This window comes from Equus asinus, chromosome 22 (assembly GCF_041296235.1).
Source record: "Equus asinus isolate D_3611 breed Donkey chromosome 22, EquAss-T2T_v2, whole genome shotgun sequence".
Taxonomy (NCBI): domain Eukaryota; kingdom Metazoa; phylum Chordata; class Mammalia; order Perissodactyla; family Equidae; genus Equus; species Equus asinus.
Genome location: NC_091811.1, coordinates 15,824,565 through 15,841,294, shown reverse-complemented (window position 1 = coordinate 15,841,294; position 16,730 = coordinate 15,824,565). Strand labels below are relative to the sequence as shown.

General features: G+C 40.5%; 1 protein-coding gene across 7 annotated transcripts in view; it reads left to right on the top strand.

Moving 5' to 3' along the window:
- The first annotated feature begins 3,639 nt into the window (after nt 1-3,639).
- PARP11 (poly(ADP-ribose) polymerase family member 11) overlaps nt 3,640-16,730 on the top strand; it is a 37,164-nt gene continuing 24,073 nt past the window's right edge. For 2 of the 7 annotated variants that reach the window (XM_014841761.3, XM_014841758.3), the window contains exon 1: nt 3,652-3,842. Coding sequence is in view for 1 of the 7 variants with exons in the window: in XM_014841755.3 (XP_014697241.1) it covers nt 3,825-3,842 (18 nt within the window). In the remaining 6 variants the exon portion in view is untranslated. Of the gene's footprint in view, nt 3,843-4,132; nt 4,372-16,730 lie in introns of all 7 variants that reach the window. The other 5 variants (XM_070494919.1, XM_044756336.2, XM_044756337.2 and 2 more) reach the window with 4 other exon arrangements.

Genomic DNA, 16,730 nt, shown 5'->3' with positions numbered 1-16,730 from the left:
TATGCAAATAACATTAAAGTAATAGATACTACTCTATTCTGCATCTCACCGCATACTTGGTTCTCTTTTCTCTTTCTCTTGTCTTATGGGAGATTGATTTTTTTTCCCCACACATTTACCTTGTCGCTCTCGTTGTTCATCTGTTTTCTCCATCTGATTATTTTCATGTTTTCCAGGGATAGGTCTCCTCTGCTCCTCTCTTCTCTTCTCTCCTTTCCCTTGGGCATTTCCTCCCTCCCTTCCTGGCTTTCAAAATGCTAATAAACTCAACCAGGTGGGAGGGGGCTGCAATCACTCAGGGTCTCTGGGTTGGGTTGAGAATGGCTTAAAGACATCTCCACTCAGAACACACATAAGAAAAAAGGAAAGATAAAGTGAAATCTCTTCCATTTGTCTGGTCTTCCTGAGAAAACTAGAGAGGGCGGTTGGTCACTATGTGTAGTGTCTGCTGCTGGGCACTTAGCCCGGAGCTATGATGCAGAGCGAGCATTCCAAGTGCCAGACTGTAACAAGGAAAATTTCAGGCATTACACGCGGAGAGTAAGCTACTGAAAGACTGAAAGACTATGAGAGGTTGAGCCCAGTGATGGAGCCCACCCTTGAAAAAGACATGGGAAAGTGCAGTGACGTTGTTTTTCTATGAGGATATTTTAGAAAGTCCCAGATTCATTACATTTCCACAGCAAAACAAAAGTGAATTATTGTTAGTTACAAACCCACATATCTAAGGGGCCCAGGTAGGTGATTTAAGTAAGGATAAGAGATATTGGCCTGATATCTGAGGCAAACCTGAGAGCCCATTCTCAGGCTAAAGGGGTCAGTGTGACTTTGGCTGGTTGTTGGCATACGATAATACAGTGTCTAAGGGAAGCCCAGGAGCCACATTGCCCCGTTTTAAGGTGGTGGCCACATATCAAAAAATTTTAAATACTTCGTGTGTGCTGAAGCTCACTGGCCATCAGTTTGCAACCCCAGGACTAAATAATCATTAAGATCCCTTCCCATATTTGCTGTCTAACTCAGTGGTCATAAATCTGGAGTAATAAGAAAAAAATTATTACTAAAATTGCACAGCTATTTTCAGTTTATGAAATACGTTCCTTTCATATTATGCTGGAACATAGCAGTATATTTTAAGACTTATTCACCTGATATACATCCAAATTACTGTGTTCTCTCCATCCCACTCTGACCACCAGCCCAGGCAACCCCAAGGCTTCAAGGAAATGAAGCATAGCTCCAACCCACAAAAGGCTGAAGACCCGGCTCTAATCTTTCCAGTTAAACTTGCTTTGCAAAAATTCACTCCACCTTCAAGGAAGTGCTAATTCCTAAATTACTTAAACTGCTACTGTTCACTTTACAAAACATGTTAAAGACAACCACAGAAAACACCAGTAACAATGGGCCAATTTCATTAATTATAAATAAATTTGATTCCTAAATAAAAGATTAACAAATTGAACACAGCAATGTTTTCAAAGAATAACAAATACATGACTAAGCAGAGTTTATTTCAAGAATGTAAAGATGGGTTGAATATTAGGAAATCTACTAGTATAGTTCATTATATTAAATGAGTCAGAGTAAAAAATGAATAGAAAATAGAGCTTAAGAGACAATTGATAAAATTTAACATCCTTTCCCAATTAAAAGCTTATAGTAAACTAGGAATAGAAAGAAATTTCTTTAAAGATGACGATGTATTTAAAGAATATTTAGCACCAATTAGGGGCAAATGCTTGTCATACTGCATTAAAGACATGCCCATTATCTTGCCCCGTATTCTTCAAAAATTTTCTGGGTTTTGGCCAATGCAATAGGAAGAGTGAACCCTGCATTATTTGTAGGGGAAATGACTGTCAACATAAAAATTCAGAGAGATCAGCCGATGAGCTATTAAAACTAATACATTTTCGCAGCATGGTAGGATACAAGATAAATACACAAAAATCTACAGTTTTTCTAACTTACAGCAATGAAAATGTCTCATTCACAATAATGATAAAAACTACAAAATATCTACAAACTTCACAAGAATTATGCAAATATATGTAAAAAATGTTTTTAATGTATATAAAGATATAAAAGACCTAAATACATGAAAAGATGTGTTCCTAGATGGGAAGACTCATGATTTTGAAAAGTTTGAGAAGAAGACAATTAGGAGAGGAATTGCTTTATGAGAGAACAAATATATTATAAAGTTATAACAGTTATAACAGTGTGGCACAGCATAGGAACGATTAAGCAGATAGTTTAATAGAATAAATGAAAATGTTCAGAAATATATATATAAATATGCAAACTTAATTTGTGATTAACAGTGGCACTTCAAAATTGTGGGGAAAGAATGGATTATTATTGGGGCAACTGGTTAACTATTTGGCAAAAAGTAAAGTGAAAAAAAGGTAAAGGGACGAGCCACTTCTCAATCCACTTACTTGAATGAATTAGAGATTGGAAGTTTACACACTCTTCTTGAGTGTAGTTTGGCAATACGTATCAAAATTTGAAATTTCCATAATCTCTTAATTCCATTTCTAGGAACTAACTTCGAGGAGGTAAATGGACAAATGTACAGATACATCTGTATATGATTGCTTACTGCTGCATTTTTTGGAATAGTAAAAAATTGAAAACTACTTAAATATCTATCACAATGGGTTATTTCAAATGTATATGTGTGTAACATGCATACAAACTATGGGATGCCATGAGTCTACTTTAAAATGATGAAATGGGTTTCTGTGTATTGAAATGAAGGATAGCCACATCACATTAAGTGAAAACATCAGGTTCTAAATCTGTAGGTATTCTTTGATCAAAAAAGATTTTTTTTAATGTGTGGAGACATAGAAAAGACCAGAAGGATATTTACAAACTGTTTCTTTTTCATTTCCTGTGGATAGATTCTACTTCTTTGCCTAGAAGATTCTTTCCCACCTGTAGCTCTTTACCCAGGTAACTTCCATAGGAGCACATCCTCAAGGTCTAAGCTTAAGCTTCTTGGTGGGGGCCCCTAGATAAGCATGCTCTCAAAGAACCCTGTACTTGCCATACTACCATATTGCACCTTTTTATTTATCTAAATCAGTTACTTTTTGCTTTTCCTCTAGACTCTAAGCTCCATGAGGACTGCATATGGGTCAGTCCTATTCACTACAGAGCCTAGCACACTGTCTGGCAAATAACCGTCACTTACTGAGTTCTTACTGTATGCCAAATACTGTGCAAGGTGCCTTAAAAGATCTCACTACACTCTTAGACAGATGCTATCGTCATCTCCATTCTGAGGAAGAGGACACTGAGTCAGATGGTGAAATTTGTCCCAAATGCCATCGGCCACGCTAGGATTAATTCCCAGGCCTGACTCTTGACCACTACACTCACTATATGGTGATCCATAAATGTTGGAGGAAATACAACCAGCTGCGGCTTGAAGATCTCTCGGTAGGGATGCTGCATTTGGGGTTCAGCACAGGAAGAGCGCTTCGACCAGAAGCCCTTTGAACTCCACCACAACCCAGAGGCTTGCAAACCCCGCCCCTTACGCCCCGCCCGCCGAGCCCGGAAGAGAGCGGCGGGGCGGGGCGGGCTTCCGGGGCGGGGCGGGGCGTGGCCGGCGCTGGTTGGCCGGCTTCGGGCGGAAGCGGGGAGGTGGTCCGACGCCGCTGGCTGTGACAGGGACGGGGAGGAGGAAGCCCTGCCTGGAGGCTGCCTCTCCATCACTTCGCTCCCCGGGACCCTCGGAAAAACCCAACACCCGGGCCCCACGGTCAACCCCTTCTCCCAGGCTCTCTCCGCTCGATTTCGCCACCGTTATGTGGGAAGCGAATCCGGTGAGTCGCCGGGCGGGATGGGGCGGACCCCCTGGGCGGGGTGGACGGGCGAGGGCGGGGGTCCCGGGAGCTGCGGCCGCTCCCCGCGTCGGGCTGCGCGGCTCCCCGGCCCCTGCCTTGAGCTCTGGAGATGGCTCGGCGTCTCGGGCCGCATTGCTTTCCTACTGCAGTTACTTAGTTTTCTTTGCTGTGGTTTCCCCGCCTCGCCCCGTCACCGTGTGTTAGGCTTTGTGTTTGCTCTCTGATTGGAGTTTCCGGGCTCCAAGCCTGTCCCTCGTCCTTTGCCGTAGGTGTGCCTGCCTGTCCGCCCGTCTCAAGCCGGGGCCTTGGGCCTGGGTCCTGAGTGGGTCCGGGAGGAACCGCCGGTGCTCCTTTGCCGGCTCGGTGGGCAGCCGTGGAAGACCTGGGGGCCCGAGCGTGTGTCCTCAGCCCTAGACCGTGAAGTTCTTAGGTGTTTGTTTCCGTGGACAGAGCTGATGACCCGGAACGTTTCGACTCTGTCAGCCTCCCTCCTCCTTGTTTGACTCCGGTATTTGCTTTGTGTCTGCATGTGTTTTTGTTTACTTTGCTTTTATACATTTATTTATTTAATGTGCAGCCCTCAAAGAGTGGACTGTTTTGCCAAGAGTATTCCATTAATCCTGTTAGAGTTGAAATCGCCTAGTAACATGGCAGATGTACGCACTTCACGCCTGTGAGTTGACTAGGAAAGTGGCACAACCACCCTTCAGCAAATTGTTAGACTAAATATGCGAAACGACCCCATATGCTGAGAGAACCGCCTAAATTTACTTTAATACCCCTATTTCCATACTTGCAGTAACTTCTTTGCTGTAATCAATACTTCCTTTCTTTTCCATTCCTGGAATATATTTTCAGAGAAGTTAGAGAGTTTATTAGTAAGTTCCCTTGTCTTTTTAAGTTTTTATCTGGTAGAAACTAGTCTGTTGGTCTCGATTTTTCGGTTCATATTGTGGTTCCATCCCAGTCCATCATGTAACAGTGGTCATCACCTAAGATTGGGGCGGGGTGGGGGGGGAGGGTTCATACATGTAATCCTGTAAGACCACATCAGGGGAAAGTAGTTTCCGGTATTTGATTTTGGCGAAAATAATTTAGAATTATAACAGTGTGCTCTCTGCTGATATATTCAGTTTCATTATCTGTCATCAACAATCTTCATTTTTTATCATTATATATATGTGTGTGTTTGTATACATTCAATTTTTATTAGCAGTCCTTCTCTTCTTGTTTCTCCATAACAAACCCTTTAATCACCCGAGTACATGTCTTGCTCAAAGTCACATGTTTTAAATCCATTATATTGTAAGCTCCATGCGGGCAGGGATTTTTGTCTGTTTTGTTCACTACAGTATCCTCAGACTAGAGCACAGAACCCAGGATATGGTAGGCACTCAGTAAATATTTGTTGAACAACAAAGTGATTAGGTCCATATTAGAGAGAGTCCTGCTCCCACTGTTTGTTCTTCATCTCATCACGTATACTACGTCAGCATTTGCTATTGGATCATTTCTGTGTGAGGATTATAAAGGTATTAAGGAATGTCTCTTATTTAGTTTGTCTCATCTCATTTCTTTGTAAGAAATGCTCCATTCTCTCTGAAATCACCCTAACAATTTTGCTTGATTTCAGTGGAGCAGGCTGCCTTTTGTTAATAGTGGTGAACCTTGCACATATAATCCCACATTCTTCTCTTGACCCTTATCGTGCCACCCTAATACGTCTTAAAGCTTTATATTTTCTTACTTACTGATATTGTTTTTCTTCCTTTGAGTGAATGCTGTCAATAAGGACAGTTTAGTTTTTAAGAATACAATCCTCATTCTGCATGCAGGTTAGTAATTTGTTAGTTTCTTTTAATAGAAGAAGCATCTGGATAGTCTGTCCATCTGTGTTCATGGAATGAAAATTAATTTTGATGTTATCCTAAGCCAAACACAACTGGGAAGACTAAAAAAACCCCACAATGCATCCTAAAAATAAATGTAGGTGACTTTTGTGTTATCCATCAGTTTAAATCACAGTGTGCCATTTCTTTTCCATTGAATGAGACAAGAAAGTCTACTTCTTGGAGAAAGGCCATTGTGAACTGCTTTAATTAAAGACTTCTGCTTAGTTTCTTCCTGTATCTTTTCAGTAGTATCCATGATTGATACGCCACATATGATCTGCAAAGATACCTTCTGTGTGATATTGTATCCCACTCCCAAGTGTTTGGAGGAAATATGACGCTGACCCTGGCCATGGTACGACTCAGAAGTAGCTGCTCCTTCCAGGTGAAAAGACTCCGTGGCATAGTTTGAGTGTAGAAAATCACCCCCGAGCTTGCAACATTTCCTCATGGGGGGCGTGGTGAGAAAGCCAAAACAAAATAACCAAGAAGCTATAAACAAACTTGATCTCAGTACACAACTTTATTTATTTTTTAAGACAGTCGTGAGGTCAGTGATGATTCTCCTCGAGCCTTTCCCTGCCCAGGCACATAGAGGTAAGTGTGAGGCCCCTGCCCAGGCAGCTCAGAGTGACAGAGCGGCGGGTGCATGCAGCTCTGAGAGGACCTCTTGGGAGTTCTCCACCCACCTGTGGGAGGTAGCCCCTGACTGATGTCCCCAGTTTAGGAAAGTGACAAAATCTGTAGAAAACCGTTGGAGAGGATGCCATCGCTGCTTTGACTGTATACCCTGACTCTGTCCTGCCCTTCTTTGTCTCTTTGTCATTGTCTCATCCCTCATTGCTGGGGTTGGAATGAGTAGATCAGTATTACATGTGAGGAAGTTCCAGCTTCTCTCTTTCACACTGATGAGGGAAACTGAAAAGTGACAAACATCTTTTCAAGATTACAAGACACCTGTTACAGTAATAAGACCTTACTTTCAATGATACACTCCTCCATAATTCTCTTCCACTTATTAACTCATACTATTAGAATAATCTGATGAGTTACCTAAGGGAGGGGAGAACGATTTTCTCAAGGTCACACAGGTGAGTAAGAACAGAACTGTACTGGGCCCATGTCCTCTTCTGCTCCGTTCTCTTGTTTGGTGATAGCAGTGATAACGTTTGTGTATTGGCCCAGGCCTTTCCCTGCCGAGCGACCTCTTTCTCTGTGATTTTATATTCACAGCTGCTTCCAGACTCCCTTGGGACTATCATTCCATCTCTCCTTTTTCCATCAAGCTTCTTTTTTTTTTAAAAAAAGATTTTATTTTTCCTTTTTCTCCCAAAGCGCCCCGGTACATAGTTGTGTACTTTCAGTTGTGGGTCCTTCTAGCTGTGGCATGTGGGACGCCCCCTCAGCGTGACCTGATGAGTGGTGCCATGACCACACCCAGGATCCGAACCAGCGAAACCCTGGGCCGCTGAAGCAGAGCGCTGAACTTAACCACTCGGCCACGGGGCCGGCCCCTCAAGCTTCTTGAAAGAGTAGTCTTGTACTTTTTGTCATTCTTCCTCATACCTCAGCTCCTCCAGCCCCGCTTCTGCCCCTAACACCTTACTTGGAGGTCACCAAGAACTCGAATCACCACCTACAGTGGCAGTCTTTACGCGCTCACCCTCTTCTGGCTTTCTGCAACATTGATGCCATTAGAGGTGTTTCTCAAAACTCTCTTTTTTGGTTTTCCTGGGACTATACTCCTTTGGATTTCTTCTCCTTTCTGTGGTTTATCCTTGAATCGTAATCTTGACTTAGCTGCACTGCCTTCATCTACCCCTGAAGTGTTTCAGCTTAACCTTTTTTTTTCTCTCAGCACATCGTTTATTGAAGCTCCAAGGCTTCAGATGTCACTGCAGTGAATATTCCTGCCACATGTGCATCTTTAGTCCTGACCCCTTTCCTGAGCTGGGGCATGGACGGCTCAACTGGTTGTCCCTCTGATAGTTCATAGTATGTCTGAAGCAGACTCAGCAGTCATTGATTCATTACTTCCCTCAGTCAGTCAACAAATATTTAGTAAGTATCTGCTACATATAAAACACCCTTCTAGACACTAGAGAGGGAGATTACAAACATGGATCAAATCAGAGCTTGCCCCTCAGGGACCTTGCAATATAGCTTGAGGGGAAGAAGTGATACCAGAGGGTATCTGGGGGACTAGGAAGGTTTATTGAAGTAAGTTACATTTGAGCTAGGTGTTCAAGTTACAGAAGCAATCTGTAGAAGGGCAAAGGAAGCAAAATGAAAAAGCCCATGAAAGCGAAAGAGAATGGCAGGTACAATTTGGATGAAGGAGTGAAGTGGAGAAAGTGCACATCTGATGAATAGTGTCAGTATGGGCATCTTCAGAGAATGAGGATGGAGGGATTGTGGGTGGTGGGAACTAACATCTGTGTACTATCCCTTCTGCATCAGGCAGTGTATTTTATAGACATACCCTCAGGCTGGGGGGAGGGTGGGGGCAGCTTGTGTTCCTGGAAGTGAAAGTTTCATAGAGAACATGGTGTCTATGACAGTGTGTTCCTAGGATCAGCATACAGTCAGGGTTCATGATCTGGTATCTTCATCTTCTTTGCATTCTTTGTAATTGTTCTAATAGTGGATTGAGCTAAGCTTAGAGACCAGTGTGACGTGCCAGTGTTTGATGGCAGGGGGCAGTGCTAAGGAAGTGTATGCACACGTAGGTTATCTAATACCCCTGTGAGGTAGGAATTAATAAATTATTATCCTCATTTTTTCAGTGACAATACTAACACTCAAAGTTTGGTGGACTTTCTGAATACGGTCAGAGACATGTTTTAAATCTACAACTTTCTGCCTCCAGAATGCATACTCTTTCCAGTCTAACTTAGGATATAGGATTTAAAGAGAGTAGAAGACAACCTGTGAGGAAAGTCACAGAGTCAGAGATAAGGAAGGGTTCCTGAGCTGCAGAAAAGCAGGACCATTTTGTGACACCAACTCGCATGTGTTTAGAATTTTTCTAGTGATGTGGCACGTGAGCACGAGTAGAGAATGATGTGGCCCTTGCAGGATTGGCATGGCGGATGCAGCACAAGTCAAGGAAATGAGTCTAATAGTTTTCAATATCAGAGAAGAAAAGAGTTTGGGACACAGGCTGGAAGCACGAGTTGGTGATAGTTTGGAGGAATCAGGTCGGGCGATATGCCGAGTGGGACCCATCTGGCCTAAAATGCTCAAGCAGAGTGTTGAAGTCTCTGGCTTACGCATCTCACCCTCAAAGAGGTGGACCCACTTTTGAAATAATGTCTGATGGCACTCATTTATTTGTTGAGCACCTGGTATAAGCCAGTTGGTTCTAAGACCCAGGGTTTATGGTGGTGAACAGAATGGACTAGGCCCCAGCCCTCATGGGTTTACAGTCTGGTGCAGGCAGTTAGACATTAAACCAATAATTACACGAATAACATTTAACTCCAATTGTAGTTCAGGGTCGGGAAAAAAAGAATACAGTGGAGCAGCTAGTAGTGGACTGGGAGATCAGGTAAGGCCACCTTGTGAAAGTCTCTTTTACAGAGATCTGAAGGACTGAGCAAGAGTTAGCTAGGTAAAGGTTGGGTGGGAGGCAAGGAGGGCTATTCAGACAGCAGAAATAGTGTGAGCAAAGATCCTGAGGCAGGAAGAAGCTTGGTATTTGAGGAACAGAGAGAAGCTGTATGTGGCTGGAACAAACTGAACCAGGAGACAAGGCCGATAGGTAGGTAGGAACTAGGCTGCGCATGTCTTTGTGGCACATGTTTAGGATTTTGAACTTTATCCTTAGAGGAGTGGGAAGCCATTGAAGGCTTTTTATATAGGAAGTCACATGAACATACTTGTGTTTTAAAAAAGATCATTCTGGCTGCTATGTGGAAAGTGAGTTATGTATTAGAGAGTGTGGTAGCCAGAATAATGGCCTCCCAAAGATATCCACATCCTGAGCCCCAGAAACTATAAATATGTTAGGTTACATAGCAAAGAGGAATTAAGATTGCTAATCAGCTGGCCCCATGATAGGGAGATTATCTTGCATTATACAGGTGGACCCAGTATAATCACAAGCGTCCTTAAAAGTGGAAGATGGAGACAGAAGTGAGTCAGAGGGAGAGGTGACTATGGAAGAATATAGTCGAAGAGATACAGTGTTGCTGGCTTTGGAGATGTCATAGAGGGCCACAAGGCAAGGAATGTGGGTGCCTCTAGAAGCTAGAAAAACCAAGGAAATACATTCTCTCCTACAGTCTCCAGGAAGGAATCAAGCCCATGTTGATTTTAGGCCACTGAGTCCCATATCAGACTTCAACAGAATGGTAAGATAATAAATTTGTGTTGTTTTAAGTCACTGAGTCTGTAGTAATTTGTTCCAGCAGCTATAGGAAATTAATACAGAGGGATATCAGAAAAGCTGTTGGAAGACAACTTAGGAAGCTATAGTGTCAATGCAGTCCAGGGTAGAGATGAAGGTGGATTAAGTGGGTGGTAGTGGGGAGAGAGAAGTGGATCAGTTCAGGCTGCCCTTTGAATCATGAGTGCTAGGTTTCTGGCACAGGCAGCTGGGAAGAAGGAGATGTTTTCACTGCAATGTTGAGATTGGAAAAGGGGAAGAGATGGCGGAAGTGAAGAGTTTGGTTTGAGGCCTTATAGGTTTAATGTGCCTATAAGGCATCAAGCAATAAAGTCAAAGAAGCAAGTCTGGAGCTCAGAGGAGAAGGCTGGGCTACAAATTGCAGTTTCTGCCTCAGCCTGTGAAGATGGCCTTTACAATCATGGGAGTTAGTGAGATCCCTAGGACAGTGTTTCTCAAACTTTCAGCACCCATGCAGATCACCAATTTTAAAGAATAAAGCAGTATTTTAAAAATTAATGATGTTTTTTATTGAAAAGGATGATATTTTTGCAGCCTCTTACAAAGTAGGTATCTAACTTGATAGCTAGCTTGAGATGTAGGTTAGACCCAAACACTTCGGGTTTTTTACCCTATATTTCTACTAAATTAGGAAATCCCGTGCTATAATTGTAGATTGTCAACATTTGCAACTGGTGTTTGCTGGCTCTGTCAGATGTTTTGGAATACCAATATCGAATAGACAGCGAAATTGTGGGGAGAGTTCTCCCTGAAGACTGTTCCTAGTGCCATGTTATCAGTTGCCAAATTGACACGCTTATAGTATTAAATAACTCTAGGGGTGAATGTTTCGACCAGCCTGAATGTTTGGAAGATAGGAGCAGTGGAGTCTTAGTCATTCTTTGATTACTGCAGTCTCTGGAAAGTATCTGTTCCTGTTTTATTGTAAAATTTGGGTGTGTTCTTTATGTATCCACGGTGATAGAATCAGTCTCATGCTCTGATGAGTAAAGAAAACCATCAGATTCAGGGAAGGAATCACACCTTGGCAATTGAGCCCATTTGCAGCATAATTTGGTGACTTTGAAAAATCTGGTCTCTTATTCTCAGCAGTAAAAATTGGAGCATTTTGGCCTTGAAGTAGTAGGTTCAGATTATTTAAGATGCTGAATGTATTTCAGCCGTCCACTTAAGCAGGCCTCTGGAAATCAAGAATGACCATTAGCATTATCAACATCATCAAGAAATGTTTTTATCGCATCCTTCCGTTCAGAAACTCTTGTCAGCACTTTTTCATTTGACAGCCAGTAAACTTGAGTGGGAAGAGTAATCTTGCAAACACTGCCATTTCTTTCCACAACATCTGAGAGCACACACTCTTAATAGTCAAGATTTGCTGACATTCTGTTTTCATTATTTCCTTCAATTCTGTTCCGGTCAGGAGGCATATTGTTGACTTCTGAGTGTTCCGTATGTTTAAAATATCTCTTAGTATTACAGCAACACCTTTTCTTGCTATTTGTATAGGTTGTCCTCTGTCAGTTTTGAATGTTTGCACCTTTTTGCAGCCTGTCACAGCTCACAAAAGTATCATTGTCTCAGTGAAAACTGCCTCCCCTTGCACTGTGAGTTTTCCCTGGTAAGCAGAACAGAAGCTGCGGGGTGCTTCTGCCTCGTCACATGCCATGTGTACTGTGGGGACTGATTAGGGGTCCTCCACGAGTTGTTCCGTTTTAAAACAAAATGTATGCTGAAACACTCATGTGATGATAATTGCTCTTCCATATCGCGTGCCATTGACATTATGTGACTTCCAACAGAGTCGTTTATTAAAGAAATTTTGTCGATAGCTTGTTTTTCTCACAAAAGTTAAATTGGGCATTAAATTTGGATTGACGGGTTTCTCAGCAATATCAGGACTTAGACCTGTTTTAGCTGAAGGTGCCTCTTTTGTCTTGGCCCCTTCTGTGTCCTTATCAACAAAGCAAATTGATTTGGGTCTTTGGCTGAATGATGTGGAAGTTTACTTGGTTTTACACGACCACATTGGCTGGGTACCAGTGGCTGTGAACTGATCAGCACAGCCCGAACATAATGAGATATTGTAGTGAGTTGGTAACTTTAAAGAAAATAAAGGGATTTTTGTGAAAGTCATCATTAGTCTTATATTTCAACTTTAAAATGTATGTGGACAAATTTCTTTCATTACTCTTTCCTCGGAAAATGACTGCTAAAGAACTACTTCGTAGTTCTAGAGGACCATGTTTTGAAGATGCTGAGAAAGACAAGAAAAGGCTCAGGACTGAGCCTGAGGAGCCCTAAAAGTTACAGGCCCACTAGAGGTCAAAGTGCAAAGGAGATTGAGAGCTCGGGGCCAAGATGATCTGGAGAGTGTGATTTCATGGAAACAGAGAAAAGAGGAGTAACTAAGGACAGAGGGACTATGGAGTGTTACGGACAGGCCAAGTAAGATGAGGGCTGCACAAGAGCCTAGGATTTAGCACTGTTGCGAAGCTCATTAATCCTAGCAAGTGCCTTTTTTTCTTTTTTTGGTGATGGTGGTGAGAGATATTAGGCCAAAAGCTAAATTAGAGTGGGTTTTAGAATGCAAGGAAAGTGAAGGAGAAAACAGAGTTGTGTGTAGACAAAGAGTTATAGTTAATAAGCCACCAAAGGAGATAAAATGGAATCTTAAAAGTACTGAATCCAAAAGTAGAAAAAGGCAAAAAAGGGAACAAAGAACAGATAGGACAAATAAAAAGCAAATAGTAAGATGATACACTTAAACCTAACCATGTCAATAATCATACCAAAATAAATGCTCTAAATACCCCAATTGGAAGACAGATTGTCAGATTAAAAAGCAAGACCCATCCATAAGTTCCTCCAAGAAACACACTTTGAATGTAAAGACACAAATAGAATAAAACTAAATGGAAAGAGATATACAGTGCTAACACTAGTCAAGAGAAAGCTTGAATGATATATTAATATTAAATAAAGTCAATTTCAGAGATAATTATATTATCAGGGGTAAGGAAAATCATTTGGTAATGATACAGGGGTCAATTAATCAGTGACAATCCTAAACATTTATGTACCTAATAATAGAGCTTCAAAATATATGAAGCAAAACTAATAGAACTCCAAGGATAAAAAGACAAATCCTGCTATAGTTGGAGATTTTAATGCTCCTCTCTCAGTAATTGATAGAGTAAGTAGATAGAAATGAGCAAAGATGTAGAAGACCTGAACAACACCCTTAACCAACTTGACCTAATTGACATTTATAGACTATTACACCCAACAACAGCTAAATACACCTTTTTTTCTAACTACTCAGGAAATATTTAACAAGGTGGGCCATAAAAGAAATCTCACTAAATTGAAAATTCAAGTCATATAAAGTGTGCTCTTTGATCAAAATGCAATTCAATTAGAAATCACTAAAAGCTCTATAAAATCCTCAAGCATTTGGTAAATAAATAACACACTTTAACCCATTGGTCAAAGAAATAAAAAGGGAAAATAGAAAGTAGGAAAACAACATATCAAATTCATGGTATACTGCTGAAACAGTAGTTAAAGGGAAGTTTATAGTTATATTAATGCCTGTATTAGAGGAGAAGAAATGTCACACATCTGACAACTGCTTCCTCCTTAAGAAAGGAGAAATAGAAGAGCAAATTAAACTCAAGCAGGAGCAAGGAAATAAACTTTAGAGTGGAAGTCACTGAAACAGAAAATAACAGAGACAAATCAGTGAAACCAAAAGCTCTTTTTTTGGGAACATCAGCACAGTTGATAAACCTCTTGCCAGACAGATCAGGAGAAAGAGAACGGTTACAAATTACCAGTATTGAGAATGAGAAAGGTAACGTTATTACATATTCTACAAACATTAAAGGATAATAAAGGAATGTTATGAATGACATAATCTCAATCAATATGACAACTTAGATGAAATGAGCATATTTCTCTTAAGACACCAACTACCAAAGCTCCCTCAAGAAGAAATAAGTGACATGAATAGTCCAGTATCTATTAAAGAATTTGAATTTGTAGAATAAGCCTACACACAAAGAAAACTCCAGACCCAGATGGTTTCACTGGTGAATTCTAACAGTTAAGGAAGAAATAGTGCCAATTCTGCACAAACTTTCAGAAAGTTGAAGAGAAGGTAATACTTCACGACTGATTTTGTGAATCTGACATTACCCTGATACCAAAACCAGTCAAAGGCATTACAAGAAAACTACAGACCAATATCCCTAATGAACGTAGATGCGAAAATTCTAAACAAAATTTTAGCAAATCAAATCTCACAATATATAAGAAGGTTAATGCATCATTACCAAATGATGTTAATCTCAAAAATTCCAAGTTGGTGTAATATTTGAGCAGCAATCAATGTAATTCACCACATAAACTAAAATGAAAAAAACATGATCATTTCAACCCATGCAGAAAAAGCATTTGACAAGATGCAGTATGTTCCTGATAAAAACTCTCAGCAACCTAGGAATGAAGCAGACTTGCTTAGCCTGATAAGGGATGTGGGGAAAAGAGTTCACTCAGCAGGCCTGGGTTGCTCAAACCCTGCCCATTCTCAAGAAAAGCCTATTTCCATGACTATCCTTTTCCTAGCTCCAGGGAACTGAGCTCTTGGAATGGTTTGTTTAGTAAGTGATTTGCATGCCTGAGATCTTAAGCCATGCTATACCAGTTTGTCCAGATAGTTTATATTAGCAGTGTGATTTATGTTGAACACCTGCATTTCCTATGGAGGTCTGGAACTTCAGCCACTGAGGTCAATCACACAGGCACTATGAGATTCCATGACTAACTCCTAATAAAAACTCTGGACACCTAGGTTCAGGTGAGCATCCCTTGTTGGCAAGACCTTGTATTGTCACACATGGTTGCTGGGAGAATTAAGTGTGTCCTTTGTGGCTCCACTGGGAGGGGACACATGGAAGCTTGTACATGGTCTCCTCTGGACTTCACCCCATGTGCTTTTTCCCTTTGTTTATTTCACTCTATACTTTTGCTGTAATAAACTGTAACCATGAGTAGAGCAACTTCTGAGTCCTGTGATTTTTTTTCCCATCAGCCTGGGGGTGGTCTTGGGGACCCCTGACACAAAGGGCATCTACAGAATACCTGTATCTTATGTCAAACTTAATAGTGAAAGACTGAATACTTTGTCCCTAAGATCAGGAACAAGGAGATCATGCCCCTTCTTTATTGAGCATTGTACTGGAGATTATAACCAGTGCAGTAAGGCAAGAAAAAGAAATAACAAAAATAGAATATATAGATATTCTATATATATAGAAATAACAAACAGAAAAAATATAGAATATTCTGGAGGAAAGAAGTAAAGCTATGTGTGTGTATGTGTATATACACCATATATATACACATATTATACACACACACACATATACACACACATATAATGCCTATGTAGAAAATCTGATGGAATGTTCAAAAATGTAGAACTAATACGTGAGTTTAGTAAGGTTGCTGGATACAGGTCCATATACAAAAATCAGTGTATCTCTTTATATTAGCAACATTCAATCAGAAATTGAAGTTTAAAATGGAATTCCATTTACAACGGTATCAAAAATATGAAACAGGCATGAATCTTGCATAAATGATGTGCAAGATCAGTACACTGAAAACTATAAAACATTACTGGAAAATATTTAAAGAAGACCTAAATAAGTTGAGGTATACTTCATTCATGAGCTGGAATACTCAGTATTGTTAAGATGCCAGTTCTCTCCAGATAGAGTGCTATGCAATTCCAGTCAATTGGAAGGACTTTGAATAGCCAGAGCGATTTTATAAAAGAAGAGCAAATTTGGAGCACTAACAGTACCTGATTTAAAGATTTAGTATGAAACCACAGTAATCAAAACAGTGTAGTATTGGCATCAAGATGGAGAAAATGATTATTAGAACAGAGAATCCAGAAATAGATCCATACACATACAGACAATTCATTTTTTATAAAAGTAAGATTCAGTGAAGAAAGGACAGTTGTTTCAACAAATGGTGCTGGAATAATTGAATATCCATAGGCAAAAAAAGAAAAAGTGAACTTCAGTCCATACATTGCACTCTGTATAAAAATAAACTAAAAATACATCATAGACTTAAACTGTAAATTCTGTAAGTTTCTAGAAGAAAGTGGTGAAAACTGTAAAGTTCTAGAAGAAAACAGAAAAATTTTTATAACGTTGATTAGGCAAAGATTTCTTAGATATGACTCCAGAACCATGATCCATAAAAGAAAAAATTGGTAAATTGGACTTCATCAAAATTAAAAATGTCTGCCCTTCAAAACACAGGAGAATGAAAAGATAAGCCAGTGACTGGAGAAAATTTTTGTAAATTCTTGTAAATATCTGATAAAGGACTTGTACCCAGATGTATTAAAAACTCTCAAAACTCTATAAAAAGAAAACAAACAACCCAATTAAAATGGGCTAAAGATTTGAATAGACACTGCACCAGACAAGACAAGTAGATAGAGTGTAAGTATATGAAATGGTGCTCAACATGATTCTTCAA